Source organism: Mustelus asterias, chromosome 4, assembly GCF_964213995.1.
Source record: "Mustelus asterias chromosome 4, sMusAst1.hap1.1, whole genome shotgun sequence".
NCBI classification, from domain to species: domain Eukaryota; kingdom Metazoa; phylum Chordata; class Chondrichthyes; order Carcharhiniformes; family Triakidae; genus Mustelus; species Mustelus asterias.
In genome coordinates this window covers 127,580,577-127,601,728 of record NC_135804.1, presented here as the reverse complement: position 1 = coordinate 127,601,728, position 21,152 = coordinate 127,580,577, and the positions used below count along the sequence as shown (strand labels likewise).

General features: G+C 50.2%; 1 protein-coding gene across 1 annotated transcript in view; it reads right to left on the bottom strand.

Moving 5' to 3' along the window:
- The window catches only part of LOC144492986 (transmembrane 9 superfamily member 2-like), a 99,715-nt gene extending 87,250 nt beyond the window's left edge, over positions 1–12,465 (bottom strand). Inside the window, exon 1 of the mRNA XM_078211741.1 lies at positions 12,176–12,465. Coding sequence (XP_078067867.1) covers positions 12,176–12,403 — 228 coding nt within the window. The 5' untranslated portion in view covers positions 12,404–12,465. The remainder of the gene's footprint in view (positions 1–12,175) is intronic.
- Positions 12,466–21,152: the final 8,687 nt, after the last annotated feature.

Genomic DNA, 21,152 nt, shown 5'->3' with positions numbered 1-21,152 from the left:
GGCCCCGTCTCTCTCGCTCTCTCTCTCTCCCCGGGCCCCGTCTCTCTCGCTCTCTCTCTCTCCCCGGGCCCCGTCTCTCTCGCTCTCTCTCTCTCCCCGGGCCCCGTCTCTCTCGCTCTCTCTCTCTCCCCGGGCCCCGTCTCTCTCGCTCTCTCTCTCTCCCCGGGCCCCGTCTCTCTCGCTCTCTCTCTCTCCCCGGGCCCCGTCTCTCTCGCTCTCTCTCTCCCCGGGCCCCGTCTCTCTCGCGCTCTCTCTCTCCCCGGGCCCCATCTCTCTCCCCGGGCCCCGTCTCTCTCGCTCTCTCTCTCTCCCCGGGCCCCGTCTCTCTCGCTCTCTCTCTCCCCGGGCCCCGTCTCTCTCGCGCTCTCTCTCTCCCCGGGCCCCATCTCTCTCCCCGGGCCCCGTCTCTCTCGCTCTCTCCCCGGGCCCCGTCTCTCTCGCGCTCTCTCTCTCCCCGGGCCCCATCTCTCTCGCTCTCTCCCCAGGCCCCGTCTCTCTCTCTCTTCCCCCCCCCCCCCGGGCCCTGTCTCTCTCTCTCCCCCCGTGTGAAGTTGTACGAACTAAGGAATAGCATGATGGGAAAATTGGTCAGCTATTTGGTACAAAATAAACAAGGCTGACTCCGCATAACTTTAAGGATGTATGAGTAAATAAAACAATATAAGGTCAGGGATGATGGAGTCACCGACCTTCTCCTGCTCCATCAAAGGACAAGATAAGGGTATGAATGATGGGACAAAAAGTTCTAGGTGGTCAGCAAGTTATGACATGATTAATGATATTGCTTATGATTCTATTACTAATCGAATTCCTGAATATGCTCTGGTCACACAAACTGATAATGACTGAATAAATACTGAACTGATTCTCTGTGTAATTGCAGACTTGTGGAAGAATCAGCAGTTGTACCAACTGCTCTCTGACCTCAAGTTTCAGCCATATACTGCATGCAGTCTTTCGTAAATAGTTATTTTGTCGGAACGAATTTGGTCGAGTCTTTCTATCGCAGTCAAGAAGCAGGAAAATTTCAACTTCAACATTTGGCGCTGCGAAGCAGAAACCAATACCCTGAGTGAATTCCGTGGGGGACTGAAGAAGTGATCGAGCCACAACCCGGAGGGAAGAGACGGACACCGGTACAAGGTAAGATTCACCTTGGTGTCTCTCTCCCTCTCGGATCGGTGCTACGACCGCTCGTCCCTGACGGAGGACACTAACAGGTGACAGTATTCGAATCTAAATTGGACTGTGAGTAGAGTATTTAGGGTCAGGGACCTGATTGTGGCTAGCCTAAGGTCAGGGACCCCTTGATTTCGTTTTACATCCGAATCAGGGTTACACAGGCTTAGTTTAGGTCAGGGACCCTGTGATTTGAATAGTTTGGTTCAGGGACCCTGTGATTTCATTAGAACAAATAACAATACAGCACAGGAACAGGCCCTTCGGCCCTCCAAGCCTGTGCCGCTCATGTGCCCCACTAGACCATTCGTTTGTATCTCTCTATTCCCACTCCGTTCATGTGGCTATCTAGATAAGTCTTAAACGATCCCAGCATGTCCGCCTCAATCACCTTGCTTGGCAGTGCATTCCAGGCCCCCCCCCACCCTCTGTGTAAAATACGTCCCCCTGACATCTGTGTTGAACCTTGCCCCCCTCACCTTGAACCCGTGACCCCCCCCGTGTTCGTCACCTCCGACCTGGGAAAAAGCTTCCAACTGTTCACCCTATCTATACCCTTCATATTTTTATACAACTCTATTAGGTCGCCCCTCATCCTCCGTCTTTCCAGGGAAAACAACCCCAGTTTACCCAATCTCTCCTCATAGCTAAGACCCTCCATACCAGGCAACATCCTGGTAAACCTTCTCTGTACTCTCTCCAAAGCCTCCACGTCCTTCTGGTAGTATGGCGACCAGAACTGGACGCAGTATTCCAAATGTGGCCTAACCATCGTTCTATACAGCTGCAACATCACATGCCAACTTTTATATTCTATGCCCCGTCCAAGGCAGGCAGGCATGCCATATGCCTTCTTCACCACCCTCTCCACCTGTGCTGCCACCTTTAAAGATCTGTGGACTTGTACACCCAGGTCCCTCTGTGCGTCTATACTCCTGATGGTTCTGCCATTTATTGTATAGCTCCCCCTTACATTAGATCTACCGAAATGCATCACTTCGCATTTATCTGGATTAAATTCCATCTGCCATTTCTCCGCCCAATGTTCCAGCCTATCTATATCCTGCTGTATTCTCTGACAATGTTCATCACTATCCGCAGCTCCAGCAATCTTCGTGTTGTCTGCAAACTTACTAATCGCACCAGTTACATCTTCCTCCAAATCATTTATATATATCACAAACAGCAGAGGTCCCAGTACAGAGCCCTGCGGAACACCACTAGTCACAGACCTCCAACCGGAAAAAGACCACTCCACTGCTACCCTCTGTCTTCTATGGCTAAACCAGTTCTCCACCCATCTAGCTAGCTCACCTTTTATCCCATGAGATTTAACCTTTTGCACCAGCCTGCCATGAGGGACCTTGTCAAACGCTTTACTAAAATCCATATAGACGACATCCACGGCCCTTCCCTCGTCAATCGTTTTTGCCACCTCCTCAAAACACTCAACCAAATTTGTGAGACATGACCTCCCTCGTACAAAACCATGCTGTCTATCGCTAATGAGATTATTCAGTTCTAAATGCGCATATATCCTATTTCTAAGAATCTTCTCCAACAACTTCCCTACCACGGACATTAAGCTCACCGGCCTATGATTACCCGGGTTATAAGAACATAAGAAATAGGAGCAGGAGTAGGCCATCTAGCCCCTCGAGCCTGCCCCGCCATTGAATAAGATCATGGCTGATCTGAAGTGGATCAGTTCCACTTACCCGCCTGATCCCTATAACCCCTAATTCCCTTACCGATCAGGAATCCATCTATCCGTGATTTCAACATATTCAACGAGGTAGCCTCCACCACTTCAGTGGGCAGAGAATTCCAGAGATTCACCACCCTCTGAGAGAAGAAGTTCCTCCTCAACTCTGTCCTAAACTGACCCCCCTTTATTTTGAGGCTGTGCCCTCTAGTTCTAGTTTCCTTTCTAAGTGGAAAGAATCTCTCCATCTCTACCCTATCCAGCCCCTTCATTATCTTATAGGTCTCTATAAGATCCCCCCTCAGCCTTCTAAATTCCAACGAATACAAACCCAATCTGCTCAGTCTCTCCTCATAGTCAACACCCCTCATCTCTGGTATCAACCTGGTGAACCTTCTCTGCACTCTCTCCAAGGCCAATATATCCTTCCGCAAATAAGGGGACCAATACTGCACACAGTATTCCAGCTGCGGCCTCACCAATGCCCTGTACAGATGCAGCAAGACATCTCTGCTTTTATATTCTATCCCCCTGGCGATATAGTCCAACATCCCATTTGCCTTCTTGATCACCTGTTGCACCTGCAACAGGGTTATCCTTGCTACCCTTCTTAAATAACGGGACCACATTTGCTATCCTCCAATCCTCTGGGACCTCACCTGTGTCCAGTGAAGAGACAAAGATTTCTGTTAGAGGCCCAGCAATTGCATCTCTCGCCTCCCTGAGGAGTCTAGGATAGATGCCATCCGGCCCTGGGGATTTGTCTGTCTTAATGTTGCCTAAAAAACCTAACACTTCCTCCCTTGTAATTGAGATTTTTTCTAACAGGTCAACACATCTCTCTGAGACACGACCAGTCAACATGTCCCTCTCCTTTGTGAATACCGATGCAAAGTATTCGTTTAGGATCTCACCCACTTTCTTTGGTTCTAAGCATAATTCCCCTCCTTTGTCCCAGAGAGGTCCGATTCTTTCCCTAACAACCCTCTTGTTCCTAATGTACGTATAAAATGCCTTAGGATTCTCCTTAATCCTGTCTGCCAAGGACATTTCGTGACCCCTTTTTGCCCTTCTAAGTCCCTGTTTGAGTTCTTTCCTACTTTCTCCGTATTCCTCCAGTGCTCCATCTGTTTTTAGCTGCCTGGACCTCATGTATGCCTCTTTTTTCTTTTTGATTAGACCCACAATTTCACTGGTTATCCACGGCTCTCGAATCCTACCTTTCTTATCCTTCCTCTTTCCAGGCATATGCCTGTCCTGCAGTCCTATCAACTGCTCCTTAAAAGACTCCCACATGCCAGATGTGGATTTACCCTCGAACAGCCTCTCCCAATCAACAGCCACCAAATCCTGCCTAATCCGGCTGCAGTTAGCCTCCCCCCAATTCAGTACCTTACCCATAGGACAACACTCATCTTTTTCCATTACTACCCTAAAGTTTACAGAATTGTGGTCACTTTTGCCACATGTTCCCCGACTGCAACTTTGATGACCTGACTGGGCTCATTCCCCAGTACTAGGTCCAGTATAGCCCCCTCTCTAGTTGAACTGTCAACATATTGTTCCAAAGAACCTTCCTGTACGCATTTTATAAATTCTTCCCCATCCAGACCCCCAGCCCTAAGCGATTTCCAGTCTATGCGAGGGAAATTAAAATCTCCCACGACAACAAACCTATTTTTTCTGCACCTGTCCAGAATCTCCTTACATATCCGTTCCTCAACTTCCCATATCCGTTCCTCAACTTCCCGTGGGCTGTTGGGAGGCCTGTAGTATACCCCCAGCATAGTGACTGCGCCCTTCCTGTTTCTGAGCTCCACCCACAGTGACGCGTTACCTGACCCTTCCATATTGTCCATCCTCTGTACCGCTGTAATATGCTCCCAAACCAGCAATGCAACTCCCCCACCTCTCCTCGCCCCTCCTCTGTCACTTATACCCCGGAATATTCAGCTGCCAGTCCTTTTAACCAAGTCTCTGTCACTGCAACCACATCCAAGTTCCGCGCAAGCATTAAGACTCTAAGCTCGTCTGTCTTGCCCATGCCGCTCCTTGCATTGAAGCAGATGCACTCCAGACCTCCAGGCCCACTGAGGTCATCCTCCCCCAGAATGCTCTTCCTCTTAGCTAGTCTTGTCTTAGCCCCAACCTCGTCCCCAGCCTCTATGCCTATTGACCTACTGTTCTGATCCCCACCCCCCTGCCACATTAGTTTAAACCCACCCGAACCACACTAGCAAAACTCCCAGCTAGGATATTCGTACTCCTCCAGTTTAGGTGCAACCCGTCCTTCTTGTACAGGTGCCATCCTCTCTTGAAGGCTTCCCAGTGATCCACGAATTCGAAACCCTCCCTCCTGCACCAGTCCTTTAGCCACGCGTTCAGCTGTGCAGTCTCCCTGTTCCTAGCCTCACTAGCTTGTGGCACTGGGAGTAGTCCAGAGATCGCTACCCTAGAGGCCCTGCTTTTTAGCCTACTACCCAACTCCCTGAATTGCTCTCGCAGGACCTCCCTGCTCGTTCTGCCTACGTCATTTGCACCAATGTGGACAATGACGTCTGTCTCCCTCTCTCTCTCTCCCCGGGCCCTGTCTCCCTCTCTCTCTCTCCCCCCGTACCCTGTCTCTCTCTCTCTCTCCCCCCGTACCCTGTCTCTCTCTCTCTCTCTCCCCCCGTACCCTGTCTCTCTCTCTCTCTCCCCCCGTACCCTGTCTCTCTCTCTCTCTCTCTCTCTCTCTCCCCCCCGGGCCCTGTCTCTCTCTCTCTCTCTCCCCCCCGGGCCCTGTCTCTCTCTCTTTCCGGGCCCTGTCTCTCTCTCTCTCTCCCCCCGTACCCTGTCTCTCTCTCTCTCTCTCCCCCCGTACCCTGTCTCTCTCTCTCTCTCTCCCCGTACCCTGTCTCTCTCTCTCTCTCTCTCTCCCCCCCGGGCCCTGTCTCTCTCTCTCTCTCTCCCCCCCGGGCCCTGTCTCTCTCTCTTTCCGGGCCCTGTCTCTCTCTCTCTCTCCCCCCCCGGGCCCTGTCTCTCTCTCTCTCCCCGGGCCCTGTCTCTCTCTCCCCCCTGGCCCTGTCTCTCTCTCCCTCCCCCCCGGCCCTGTCTCTCTCTCTCCCCCCGGGCCCTGTCTCTCTCTCTCTCCCCCCCCCCCCCCCCGGGCCCTGTCTCTCTCTCTCTCTCCCCCCCCCCCCCCCCCCCCCCCCGGGCCCTGTCTCTCTCTCTCCCCCCCCCCCCCCCCCCCCGGGCCCTGTCTCTCTCTCTCTCCCCCCCCCGGGCCCTGTCTCTCTCTCTCTCCCCCCCCGCCCCCCCCCCCCCCCCCCCGGCCCTGTCTCTCTCTCTCTCCCCCCCCCCCGGGCCCTGTCTCTCTCTCTCTCTCCCCCCCCCCCCCCCCCCCGCACCCTGTCTCTCTCTCTCTCCTCCCCCCCCCCCCCCCCCCCCCGGGCCCTGTCTCTCTCTCTCTCCCCCCCCCGGGCCCTGTCTCTCTCTCTCTCCCCCCCCGCCCCCCCCCCCCGCCCTGTCTCTCTCTCTCTCCCCCCCCCGGGCCCTGTCTCTCTCTCTCTCCCCCCCTCCCCCCCTCCCCCCCCCCCCCCCCCGCGCCCTGTCTCTCTCTCCCCCCCCCCCGCCCTGTCTCTCTCTCTCTCCCCCCCCCCCGCCCTGTCTCTCTCTCTCTCCCCCCCCCCCGCCCTGTCTCTCTCTCTCTCCCCCCCCCCCCGCCCTGTCTCTCTCTCTCTCCCCCCCCCCCCCGCCCTGTCTCTCTCTCTCTCCCCCCCCCCCCCCGCCCTGTCTCTCTCTCTCTCCCCCCCCCCCCCGCCCTGTCTCTCTCTCTCTCCCCCCCCCCGCCCTGTCTCTCTCTCTCCCCCCCCCCCGCCCTGTCTCTCTCTCTCCCCCCCCCCCCCCGCCCTGTCTCTCTCTCTCTCCCCCCCCCCCCCGCCCTGTCTCTCTCCCCCCCCCCCCCGCCCTGTCTCTCTCTCTCTCCCCCCCCCCCCCCGCCCTGTCTCTCTCTCTCTCCCCCCCCCCCGCCCTGTCTCTCTCTCTCTCCCCCCCCCCCCGCCCTGTCTCTCTCTCTCTCTCCCCCCCCCCCCCCGCCCTGTCCCTCTCTCTCCCCCCCCCCCCCCCTCCGCCCTGTCTCTCTCTCTCTCTCTCTCCCCAAAGAACAAAGAACAAAACAGCACAGGAACAGGCCCTTCGGCCCTCCAAGCCCGCGCCGCTCCCCGGTCCAGGAATGAATCCTGAATCCAGGATCCCCGCCCAATTTTCCAGCCTATCTACATACCAATATCCTATCCACCGAGCTGTCCCTCACAGCTACGATGCTTTGTTCATTACAACCTATTAACTCACCCCCACCCCCCCATTCCAGACTATGTGATCTCCAGGGAGAGGCGAAAACCCAGAGTGAAAAACCCCAGGGCCAATATGGGGAAAAAAAATCTGGGAAATTCCTCTCCGACCCCGAGGCGATCGAAACGAGTCCAGGAGATCACAATGGCCCTGATCGGAAAATGCTTCCCAACCCTAGTAATTTCCACTTCCACGAACACCATAGAATTAAGCCTTAAAACGAGAAACAAGGAACAATTAGCCCGCGCCGCTCCCTGGTCCAAACTAGACCACTCTTTTGTATCCCTCCATTCCCACTCCGTTCATATAGCTGTCTAGATAAGTCTTAAACGTTCCCAGTGTGTCCGCCTCCACCACCTTGCCCGGCAACACATTCCAGGCCCCCACGACCCTCTGTGTAAAATATGTCCTTCTGATATCTGTGTTAAACCTCCCCCCCTTCACCTTGAACCTATGACCCCTCGTGAATGTCACCACCGACCCGGGGAAAAGCTTCCCACCGTTCACCCTATCTATGCCTTTCATAATTTTATACACCTCTATTAAGTCTCCCCTCATCCTCCGTCTTTCCAAGGAGAACAAACCCAGTTTCCCCAATCTCTCCTCATAACCAAGCCCCTCCATACCAGGCAACATCCTGGTAAACCTCCTCTGTACTCTCTCCAAAGCCTCCACGTCCTTCTGGTAGTGTGGCGACCAGAACTGGACGCAGTATTCCAAATGCGGCCGAACCAACGTTCTATACATCTGCAACATCAGACCCCAACTTTTATACTCTATGCCCCGTCCTATAAAGGCAAGCATGCCATATGCCTTCTTCACCACCTTCTCCACCTGTGACGTCACCTTCAAAGATCTGTGGACTTGCACACCCAGGTCCCTCTGCGTCTCTACACCCTTTATGGTTCTTCCATTTATCGTGTAGCTCCTCCCTACATTATTCCCACCAAAATGCATCACTTCGCATTTATCAGGATTGAACTCCATCTGCCATTTCCTTGCCCAAATTTCCAGCCTATCTATATCCTTCTGTAGCCTCTGACTATGTTCCTCACTGTCTGCAAGTCCTGCCAGTTTTGTGTCGTCCGCAAACTTACTGATCACCCCAGTTACTCCTTCTTCCAGATCATTTATGTAAATCACAAACAGCAGAGGTCCCAATACAGAGCCCTGCGGAACACCACTAGTCACAGGCCTCCAGCCGGAAAAAGACCCTTCCACTACCACCCTCTGTCTTCTATGACCAAGCCAGTTCTCCACCCATCTAGCCACCTCCCCCTTTATCCCATGGGATCCAACCTTTTTCACTAGCCTACCATGAGGGACTTTGTCAAACGCTTTACTAAAGTCCATATAGACAACATCCACGGCCCTTCCTTCGTCAACCATTTTGGTCACTTCTTCAAAAAACACCACCAGGTTAGTGAGGCATGACCTCCCTCTCACAAAACCATGTTGACTATCGTTAATGAGTTTATTCCTTTCTAAATGCGCATACATCCTATCTTTAAGAATCTTCTCCAACAACTTCCCCACCACGGACGTCAAGCTCACCGGCCTATAATTACCCGGGTTATCCTTCCTACCCTTCTTAAATAACGGGACCACATTGGCTATCCTCCAATCCTCTGGGACCTCACCTGCGTCCAGTGACGAGACAAAGATTTGCGTCAGAGGCCCAACGATTTCACCTCTCGTCTCCCTGAGCAGCCTTGGATAGATTCCATCAGGCCCTGGGGATTTGTCAGTCTTTATATTCTCTAACAAACCTAACACTTCCTCCTTTGTAATGGAGATTTTCTCCAACGGTTCAACACTCCCCTCCGAGACACTCCCAGTCAACACATCCCTCTCCTTTGTGAATACCGACGCAAAGTATTCATTTAGGATCTCCCCTACCTCTTTGGGCTCCAAGCATAAGTCCCCACTTTTGTCCCTGAGAGGTCCGATTTTTTCCCTAACAACCCTTTTGTTCCTAACGTATGAATAAAATGCCTTGGGATTCTCCTTAATCCTGTCTGCCAAGAACATTTCGTGACCCCTTTTTGCTCTTCTAATTCCCCGTTTGAGTATTTTCCTACTTTCAATGTACTCCTCCAGAGCTCCCTCTGTTTTTAGCTGCTTGGACCTAACATACGCCTCTCTTTTCCTTTTGACCAGTCCCTCAATTTCCCTGGTTATCCACGGTTCTCTAATCCTACCCTTCCTATCCTTCTTTTTTACAGGCACATGCTTGTCCTGTAGCCCTAACAACCGTTCCTTAAAAGACTGCCACATACCAGATGTGGATTTACCCTCAAACAGCCTCTCCCAATCAAGAGCTGCCAATTTCTGCCTGATCCCAATAAAGTTAGCCTTCCCCCAATCCAACACCTTACCCTTGGGACACAACTCATCCTTTTCCATCACTATCCTAAAGCTAACAGAATTGTGGTCACTATTTGCCACATGCTCCCCAACCAAAACTTTGAAGACCTGACCGGGCTCATTCCCCAGTACCAGGTCCAGTATAGCCCCCTCTCTAGTCGGGCTGTCCACATATTGTTCCAACGAACCCTCCTGTACACATTTTACAAATTCCTCCCCATCCAGAGTCCCTGCCCTCAGCGATTTCCAGTCTATACCAGGGAAATTGAAGTCTCCCACTACAACAACCCTATATTTCCTGCACCTATCCAGTATCTCCTGACATATCCATTCTTCCACTTCCCTTGGGCTGTTGGGGGGCCTGTAGTACACCCCCAACATAGTGACTGCGCCTTTCCTGTTTCTAAGCTCCACCCAGAGTGACTCGCTACACGACTCCTCTGAATTGTCCTCCCTCTGCACCGCTGTAATATGCTCTCCAACCAATACTGCTACTCCCCCACCTCTTTTGGCCCCTCGTCTGTCTCGCCTAAAACACTTGTACCCTGGAATATTCAGCTGCCAGTCTTGTCCCTCTTTCAACCAAGTCTCTGTCACCGCAACCACATCCAAATTCCTCGTGCGCATTAAGGCCCCAAGTTCGTCTGTTTTACCTGCTACGCTCCTTGCATTGAAGTATAAGCACTCCAGACCCCCAGGCTCAGTGAGGTCGTCCTCCCCCAGAGTGCTCTTCTTCTTTGCCAGCCTTGTCCCAGCCCCAAGCTCGTCCCCAGCCACCACACTTATAGACCTAATAGTTTGATCCCCACCCCCCTGCCATACTAGTTTAAACCCCCCCGAACTGCACTAGCAAAGCTCCCAGCCAGGATATTTGTGCCCTTCCAACTTAGTTGTGACCCCTCCCTCTTGTACAGGTGCCATCCTCTCCTGAAAACCTCCCATTGGTCTATGAAAATAAAGCCCTCCCTCCTGGACCAGTCCTTTAGCCAGGCATTCATTTGAACCAACTCCCTATTCTTAGCCTCACTGGCACGAGGCATTGGGAGCAGCCCAGAGATGGCCACCCTAGTGACCCTACTTTTTAATCTATTTCCCAACTCCCTGAATTGCTCTCTTAGGACCCCCCTACTCTTCCTATCTACGTCATTTCCACCAATGTGTATAATGACGTCCGTTTCTTTATCTTCCCCTTTTAATATGCCTCCTATCCGCTCGGAGACATCCGTGACCCCAGCACCAGGTAGGCAGACTACCATCCTGGAGTCCCGTTCGCCCCCACAGAATCGCCTGTCTGTGCCTCTAACTGACGCATCCCCCACCACTATCGCTCTCCTAACCCCTTTCTTGCCTTTCCGGGCCACAGAGCCTGACTGTGTGCCAGTGACTTGGTCACTGTGTCTTACCCCTGGAGAGGCACACTCCTCCACACTATCTAAAACAATGTACCTGTTTTGGAGAGGGACAACCACAGGTGACCCCTCTTCTAACTGTCCACTCCCCTCCCCACTCACACCTGTCACCAAGCCCTTCCTATTTTGAGACACCTCTGGAGTCCTCCCTTGTACTTTACCCTTCTGCCCTTTACTCCTCCTAACTGTGACCCACGTGTCATTCTCCCGATGCCCCGGTGTAACTAGTTGCCTATAACTGCTGTCAATTTTTCTCCCATTTTCCCTGACTAGGCTAAGGTCAGCGATCTGCAGCTCCAGTTCCCTAACACGGTCCCTCAGGAGCTGCAGTTCCACGCACCTGGTACATATGTGAACCTCTGGGAAGCTAGGTGTTTGCAGGAACTCCCACATCCCACATCGGAAGCACTGAACTGGCCGATCACTCATACCTGCCCTTATCCTTTATAGGGTTGGGTAAAAAATAATAACTAGCCCTGCCTCGCCCTTTCACCCAAGCCCTGTGAGCCAAAGCCCTTATAGTGCACACTCTGCTACCCACTCACTCCACTGCCCGCTCCCGACGCTGCCCGCTGTATAGTGTAGACGGCTTTTTATGCTCCCGGCGAACCCCCCAAGTAACTGCCTTTTATACTAAGACTCCGGGCCCTGTCTCTCCCTCTCTCTCTCCCCGGGCCCTGTCTCTCTCTCTCTCTCTCCCCGGGCCCTGTCTCTCTCTCTCTCTCTCCCCGGGCCCTGTCTCTCTCTCTCTCTCCGGGCCCTGTCTCTCTCTCTCCCTCCGGGCCCTGTCTCTCTCTCTCCCCGGGCCCTGTCTCTCCCTCTCTCTCTCCCCGGGCCCTGTCTCTCTCTCTCTCTCTCCCCGGGCCCTGTCTCTCTCTCTCCCCGGGCCCTGTCTCTCCCTCTCTCTCTCCCCGGGCCCTGTCTCTCTCTCTCTCTCTCCCCGGGCCCTGTCTCTCTCTCTCTCTCCGGGCCCTGTCTCTCTCTCTCTCTCCGGGCCCTGTCTCTCTCTCTCTCTCTCCCCGGGCCCTGTCTCTCTCTCTCCCCGGGCCCTGTCTCTCTCTCTCTCTCTCTCCCCGGGCCCTGTCTCTCTCTCTCTCTCCGGGCCCTGTCTCTCTCTCTCTCTCCCCCCGGGTTCTGTGCCTCTCTCCCCCCGGGCTCTTTGCCTCTCTCCCCGGGTCCTTACCTTGCAGGTCTCGGTCTCACCGTCTTTGGGGCAGAAGCTGACGGGCGCCAGGCCGGGCAGGTAGAAGGCGGAGGCGAGCGGCAGGAGCAGAGCGGTGAGCAGCAGAGCCCGCGGGCCGTGGTTGAGGATGGGACTGGTGCCGAGGCTGTGCCTGAACCTGAGGCTCGGGTTGTCGCTGGGCCGGGCCCCGAGGCGGCCTAGGCCTGAGCGGGCTCTTGGTGCCGACATGGAGCGGGAGCGGGGCCTTGTGGGAGGGTGCGGCCAGACCCGCCCCCTGCCGGCGCCATAGCAACTGGGCCCATAGCAACCGGGCTCGCTGGCAACCGGGCTCGCTGGCAACTGTGCTCCTGGCAACCGGCCCATAGCAACCGGGCTCCCTGGCAACCGGGCTCCCTGGCAACTGGGCTCACTGGCAACCGGGCTCACTGGCAGCTGGACTTGTGGCAACCGGGCCCATATTAACTGGGCTCATGGCAATCGGGCTCGTGGCAATCGGGCTCGTGGCAACTGGGCTCATGGCAATCGGGCTCGTGGCAACTGGGCTCATGGCAATCGGGCTCGTGGCAACTGGGCCCACAGCAACTGGGCTCATGGCAACCGGCTTCATGACAACCGGGCTCCCTGGCAACTGGGCTCATGGCAACAGGGCTCCTTGGCAACCGGGCTCATAGCATCTGGGCTCATGGCAACCGGGCTCATAGTAACCAGGTTTCCTGGCAACTGAGCCCATAGCAACTGGCCTCCCTGGCAACAAGACCCATAGCAAGCGGGCCCCAGGCAACCAGGCAACTGGGCTCATGGCAACCACACCCATAGCAACAGGGCTCCCTGACAACCAGGACGCTTCGCAACCAACCGCCATGGCAACCAGGCCCATGGCAACCAAGCTCACTGGCAACCACGACCATTGCAACGGGGTTCCCTGGCAACCGGGCTCCATTACATCAGAGCCTGAGTGAATGGTCCCCTGACAAACAGGCTCCATGGAACCAGGAGCGCTGGCACCCTGTACCCCAGAAACTGCTGACGGTCAGCAGAGCTTCCCATTTGGACAGATACGCTATGCCAAGCATAGAAGACTTGTACACAAAACTGGCTGGGGGTCAGATATTTTCCAAATTGGATCTGAGCCACATCAACCTCCAACTGGAGCCTGAGGTATCATCCAGGAAATACGTCACCATAAATACTCACAAAGGACTGTATGAATACAATCAGAGTACCTCCACGTCTACTCGAAACGACAGTGGTCCAGTCTCAGAGACAATAATTCTGGGGATCTAAATTGATCCATTACCGTAGTTTCAGATTATCTACTTGACGTGGGTTATTTATGATGCAGTGGTGATGATTGATGAGATCTTGAGGTTTGAGTATTTAAACTTTCATTGGTAGGCTTTGACCAGTTCCAAATATGGTCTTGCATGAAGCTGTTCCAAGCGGCCTTGCTGCTTACTGAGTTCAGTTCTAGACTGTTCTCTGACCATGTGACTACATAAATCACTCTGTGGCCAGTGCCGCTCTCCTGTCCCACGTTAATCCTTGCTCTGGCGAGCACCTTACATTATAATGCACACAGACACATATCATCACAATACAATAAAGTCGTATGTACTGACAGTTCTTTCACAATCTCACTCAGTCACGTGTGAAGGAATGATTGTGGAACTTTCTGGTACTGAGGCCGTGTGCTAAAGTTTCTTCTCTTTCCAGCATTTCAATTCAGCATATTTTCCTTCGACCATTTTATCATTTGGTTCTTGTGTTTTTCCATTCAGGTGACCATTTCATAGAAACATAGAAAAACTACAGCACAAAACAGGCCCTTCGGCCCCACAAGTTGTGCCGAACATATCCCTACCTTTTAGGCCTACCTATAACCCTCCATCCTATTAAGTCCCATGTACTCATCCAGGAGTCTCTTAAAAGACCCTATTGAGTTTGCCTCCACCACCACTGACGGCAGCCGATTCCACTCGCCAAAATGGACCACTACGCATTTATCTGGGTTGAAGTCCATCTGCCACTTCTCCGCCCAGTCTTGCATCCTATCTATGTCCCTCTGTAACTTCTGACATCCCTCCAGACTATCCAGCTATTTCAGCAATCTTGTTCTGGGATGTAATCTCAGTTTCTTTTTCTGTCTGAATTGCTGATTCCACTGTTAATTTTAATGTTTTTGTGTCTTCAGTTAATTTCTCATGGCCAGGCTTCCTTCTTCAAACTCTTAATCTCCTGATTCAACTCAGCACTGAATTTGTTCCTGTTTCCTAGTTGCTTTTTCTTGGAGTTAAGCTTATTCTACATTGTCTCATTAAGTTCTCCTTCTTAACTTCATTTCCGATCGCCACAGTATTTATTTGTCTGGTCCAGTTCATTTTCTGGTCAATGGTAACTCCCAGGATGTTGATTGTGGGGGAAACAATGATGGTAATGCCATTGAATGTCAAGGGGCGATGGTTAGATCCTCTCTTGTTGGTGATGGTCATTGCCTGGCACTCCTGTGACGCAAATGTTACCTGCCACATATCAGCCCAAGCCTGGATATTGTCCAGATCTTGCTGCAATTGGACATGGACTGCTTCAGTATCTGAGGAGTCGTGAATAGTGCTGAACATTGTGTAGTCATCGGTGAATATCCCCACTTCTGACCTTATGATGGAGGGAAGGTCATTGATGAAGCAGCTGAAGATGGTTGTGCCTGGGACACTATCCTGAGGAACTCCTGCAGTGATATCCTGGAGCTGGGATGATAGACCTCCAACCACCACAATCATCTTCCTTTGTGCCAGGTTTGACTCCAACCAGCGGAGTATTGTCCCCTGATACCCATTCTAGTTTTGCTAGGGCTCCTTGATGCCACACTCAGTCGAATGCGGCCTTGATGTTAAGGGCAGTCACTCTCACCTCACCTCTGAATTCAGCTCATGTTTGAACCAAGGCTGTAATGAGGTCAGGAGCTGAGTGACCCTGGCAAAACCCAAACTGAGCTTCACTGAGCAGGTTATTGCTGAGTAGGTGCTCCTTGATATCACTGTTGATGACCCCTTCCATCACTTTACTAATAATCAAAAGCTGACTGATGGGACGTTAATTAGCCAGGTTGGATTTGTCCTGTTTTTTGTGTACAGGACATACTTGGGCAATTTTCCACATTGTTTAAGTTTTAAAGTTGAAAGTTTATTTATTAGTGTCACAAGTAGGCATTGTGCAGAATGAAGCATGCAGGTCAGAATGCACGAAGAAAAACAACGACAGTTAGTTCAATTCCGTTAAAGCAACTGGCTGAGGAGCCCAACAATGGATCCAAATTATATACTTATATTTAAACCAGGTCCAACTCACTAAGGTGCTGTCAGACTCTATTTATTGACTACAGCTCAGCCTTCAACACTATTATTCCCAGGAAACTCATCTCCAAACTCCGTGGCCAGGGCCTCGGCAACTCTGCGACTGGATCCTGAACTTCCTAACTCACAGACCACAATCAGTAAGAATCAGTAAGGATAGGCAATAATACCTCATCCATGATCATCCTCAACACCGGTGCCCCACAAGGCTGTGTTCACAGCCCCCTTCTATACTCCTTATACACCTATGACTGTGCGGCTAAATTCCCCTCCAATTCGATTTTCAAGTTTGATAACGACGCCAATGTAGTGGGTCGGACCTCAAACAATGACGAGACTGCGTACAGGAATGAGATAAAGAATCTGGTGAACTGGTGCGGCAACAATAATCTCTCCCTCAATGTCAACAAAACAAAGGAGATTGCCCACTACAAAGCTCACCAATCTTTACAGATGCACCATAGAAAACATCCTTTCGAGATGTACCACAGCTTGGTATGACTCCTGCTCTGACCAAGACCGCAAGAAATTACAAAGGGGTTCTGAATGTATCCTAGTCCATCATACAAACAAGCCTCCCATCCACTGTCTTTTCCACAATGGCAGGCAGTGACCAGTGGAGTCCCTCAGGGATCAGTGCTGGGACCCTGGCAACTCACAATATACATCAATAATTTCGATGAGGGAACCAAAGGTAATATTTCCAAGTTTGTTGATGACATGAAACTTGGTGGGAATGTGAGTGGTGAGGAGGATGTTAAGAGGCTCCAAGGTGATTTGAACAAGTTGAGTGAGTGGGCAAATACGTGGATAAATGTGATGTTGCCCAATTTGGATAGAGAAAGAGAATGGCCGAGTATTATTTAAATGGTGCTAGATTGTGAAATGTTGATGTACAAAGGGATCTTGGTGTCCTTGTACACCAGTCACTGAAAGCAAGCATATGATATGATTTATTATTGTCACATGTATTAACATACAGTGAAAAGTATCGTTTCTTGCACGCAATACAGACAAAATATACCGTTCATCGAGAAGGAAATGAGAGAGTGCAGAATATAGTGTTATAGTCATAGCTAGGGTGTAGAGAAAGATCAACTTAATGCAAGGTATGTCTGTTCAAAAATCTGACAGCAGCAGGGAAGAAGCTGTCCTTGAGTCAGTTGGTACGTGATCTCAGACTTTTATATCTTTTTCCCGAAGAAAGAAGGTGGAAGAGAGAATGTCCGGGGTGCGTGGGATCCTTAATTTTGTTGACTGCTTTGCCAAGGCAGCGGGAAGTGTAGACAGAGTCAATGGATGGGAGGCTGGTTTGCGTGATGGATTGAGCTACATTCACGACCTTTTGTAGTTCCTTGCGGTCTTGGGCAGAGCAGGAGCCATACCAAGCTGTGATACAACCAGAAAGAATGCTTTCTATGGTGCATCTGTTAAAGTTGGTGAGAGTCGTAGCTGACATGCCAAATTTCCTTAGTCTTCTGAGAAAGTAGAGGTTTTGGTGGGCTTTCTTAACTATAGTGTCGGCATGGGGACCAGGACAGATTGTTGGTGATCTGGACACCTAAAAACTTGAAGCTCTCGACCTTTCTACTTCATCCCCGCTGATGTAGACAGGGGCATGTTCTCCTTTACGCTTCCTGAAGTTGATGACAATCTCCTTTGTTTTGTTGACATTGAGAGAGAGATTATTGTTGCCGCACCAGTTCACCAGATTCTCTATCTCATTCCTGTACTCTGTCTCGTCATTGTTTGAGATCCGACCCACTACGGTTGTGTCGTCAGCAAACCTGAAAATCGAATTGGAGGGGAATTTGGCCACACAGTCATAGATATGTAAGGAGTATAGTCGGGGGCTGAGAACATAGCCTTGTGAGGCACCCGGTGTTGAGGATGATCGTGGAGATGTTGCCTATCCTTACTGATTGTGGTCTATGTGTTTGGAAGTTCAGGATCCAGTCGCAGAGGGAGGTGCCGAGGCCCAGGCCACGGAATTTGGAGATGAGTTTCATGGGAATAATAGTGTTGAAGGCTGAGCTGTAGTCAATCAATAGGAGTTTGCAGGTACAGCAAGCAGTTAGGAAGACAAATGATATAAAAGCAAAATACTGCGGATGCTGGAATCTGAAACAAAAACAGCAACTATGACAGCATCTATGGAGAGAGAATAGAGCCAAGTCTAAATGTTGCTATCAGACCTGCTGAGATTTTCCAGCATTTTCTGTTTTTGTAAAGCAAATGGTATATTGGCCTTCATTGCAAGAGGTCTTGAGTACAGGAGCAAGGATGTCTACTGCAGCTGTACAGGGCCTTGGTGAGATCACACCTGGAGGATTGTGTGTGTAGTTTTGGTCTCCTTACCTAAGAAAGGATATACTTGCCACAGAGGGAGTACAGCTAAGGTTTACCGGACTGATTCCTGGGATGGCAGGATTGTTGTAATGTGGAGATGCCAGCGTTGGACTGGGGTGAACACGGTAAGAAGTCTCACAACACCAGGTTAAAGTCCAACAGGTTTATTTGATAGCAAATACCATAAGCTTTCAGAGCACTGCTCCTTCGTCAGATGGAGTGGAAATGTGCTCTCAAACAGTGCAAACAGACAAAATCAAGTTGCAGAATACTGATTAGAATGCGCATCCTACAGCCAGCCAGGTCTTAAAGGGGTTACTGATAATGTGACATAAATCCAAGATCCCGGTTTAGGCCGTCCTCATGTGTGCGGAACTTGGCTATCAGTTTCTGCTCACCTTGTACCTATTTTCCCTCTTGACTGACCCTTCAACGAAGGGAACAGTTGCTCCTTATCCATTCTGTACATGTCTTTCATAATCTTGTACACCTTGATCAGGTCGCCCCTCAGTCTTCTCTGCTCCAACGAAAACAACCCAAGCCTACCCAACCTCTCTCCATAACTTAAATGTTCCCTCCCAGGCAGCATCCTGGTGAATCTCCTCTGCACTCCCTCCAATGCAATCACATCCTTTTGATAATGTTGCGACCAGAATTGCACACAATACTCTAGCTGTGGCCTCACCAAAGTTCTGTACAACTCTAACATGACTTCCCTAATTTGTAATCTATGCCTCGATTGATAAAGGCAAGTGTCCCATATGCCTTTTTCACCACCCTACCAACATGCCCTTCCACTTACAGAGATCTGTGGACAAACATGCCTAGATCTCTTTGTTCCACAAAATTTTCTAGTGCCCTATCATTCATTGAATACTTTCTTGTCAAATTACTCCTCCCAAAGTGTATCATCTCACATTTTTCAGGGTTAAATTCCATCTGCCACTTATCTACCCATTTGACCATCCCGTCTAAATCTTCTTGTAACCCAAAACACTCCACCTCACTGTTTACACCCGTCCAATCTTTGGGTCATCCACAAACTTATTAATCCTACCCCCCTACATAGTCATCTATGTCATTTATATAAATGACAAATAATAGGGGGCCCGATACAGATCCCTGTGGTACGCCACTGGACACTGGCTTCCAGTCACTAAAGCAGCCTTCAGTCATCACCCTCTGTCACCTACAACTGAGACAATTTTGAATCCTTTATCGAATTACCCTGTAGCCCACGTGAATTTATCTTCTTTACAAGTCTCCCATATGCCAAAGAAGAATGAGAGGTGATCTAATAGAAAAATAAAAGATTGTATGGGGACATGATATGTTAGATACTGGGAGAAGTATTTCCTATTGTGCGGGGACTCTGTTTAAGAATATTAGATCCTGTTTCTAAGATGGAAATGAGGAGAGTGTTTTTCTCTCCGAGAGTAGTTAGTTTGTGGAATTATTTTCCCCAGACAGTAGTGAAGGCTAGGTCATAGAGGTTTACAGCATGGAAACAGGCCCTTTGGCCCACCTTGTCCATGTCGCCCTTTTTTATTAAAACCCTGAAGCTAGTCCCAATTGCCTGCATTTGACCCAGATCCCTCTATACCCATATGACTATCTAAATGCTTTTTAAAAGATAAAATTGTACCCACTTCTACTATTACCTCTGGCAGCTTGTTCCAGACACTCACCAACCTCTGTGAAAAAATTGCCCCTCTGGACCCTTTTGTATCTCTCCCCTCTCATCTTAAACCTATGCCTTCTAGTTTTAGACTCCTCTTTGGGAAAAAGATATTGAGTATCTAGCTAATCTATGCCTTTAATTATTTTATAGACCTCTATAAAATCACCCCATAGCCTCCTACGCTCCAGAGAAAAAAGCCCCAGTCTATCCAGCCTCTCCTTATAACTCAATCCATCAAGTCCCAGTAGCATCCTAGTACATCTCTTCTGCACTCTTTCTAGTTTAATAATATCCTTTCTATAATAGGGTGACCAGAACTGTACACAGTATTCCAAGTGTGGCCTTACCAATGTCTTGTAGCTCTTTCGGCACCAATCAAGTAAACGAACTCAAATTAACTTAGGGACAAAGTAAAAGGGGCGGCTCCCCAAAAGGAAGGGGGGAACAGCCCGAACCAAAATCAAAGTCGAAAGGAAACTTAAAACGTCAAACCAAAAGGTGATTATCGGGGTCGATAATACACCCCAGCCCCTGCGGCGCCCAGCGGTCGCGGAAGGCGTCTTCAACAAGACGTCCCAACTCCTGTATTCAATGTTATGTCCTGGGTCTATTATTTCTTCCTTTTCTTGTTCCCTCACACTCTGAAATGAAATCCAATCTCTGTTAAATACTTTCCGATCTGTAGCAGTGTTTAATGTTTATGGGACTAATATCTGAAGCTGTCTTTTTTACTGACTTTCTCTCAGACTAACATCACCTCAGTCTCTTTCTCACTAAAAGTAAACACACCGGCTCCTGTTCCCCCTCAGGAAATTTAAGTATTATCTAAACAGCGTCTGAAATATTAAATACAATTTACAAATTGAGTTTACCGAATAATCTAAATTCTAACACAAAATTATTCCAAATTTATTTTAATATTTTAAAAACTAGGAATACAATTTACAAACTGGATTATTTTCCACATCAATTTATCAAGTATGAAATTTGACTTTAAATTCTTTCAGGAAAAAATTCATTGAACTTATATCTAATAATTTGATGAAATCTGCAGTAATTTTGTTTTTGGAAGCCCTTGCGCGATGTCATTGAATTTACTCAAGGCTGAGTTAGACAGATTGTTGATACAGTAAGAAGTCTCACAACACCAGCTTCAAGTCCAACAGGTTTATTTGGAATCATGAGATTTCGGAGCGCTGCTCCTTCATCAGGTGAGTGATAGACAAGGGAGACAGGGTTATGGGGGGCAGACAGGAAAGTGCATTTGAGACCACAACCAGGTCAGCCATCATCCTATCCAATGGCGGAGCAGGTTCGAGGGGCTGAATGGCTTCCTCCTGTTCCTATGTAGATACCTTATCAAACCCCTGGAGGTAAATAAAAGCAAAATACTGTGGATGCTGGAAATCTGAAATAGAAACAGAAAATGCTGGAAAATGTCAGCAGGTCTGGCAGCGTGTGGAGTGAGAGTAGGGTTAATGTATTAGGTTGATTATATTTCTTCATCAGAAATGCATGTGCCATGGATTGTCCCAATGTCAGTCTGCGTTGACAGGCCAGTCAACCTTGTCTGAGTGTCTGTCTGGGTCAACCCGGT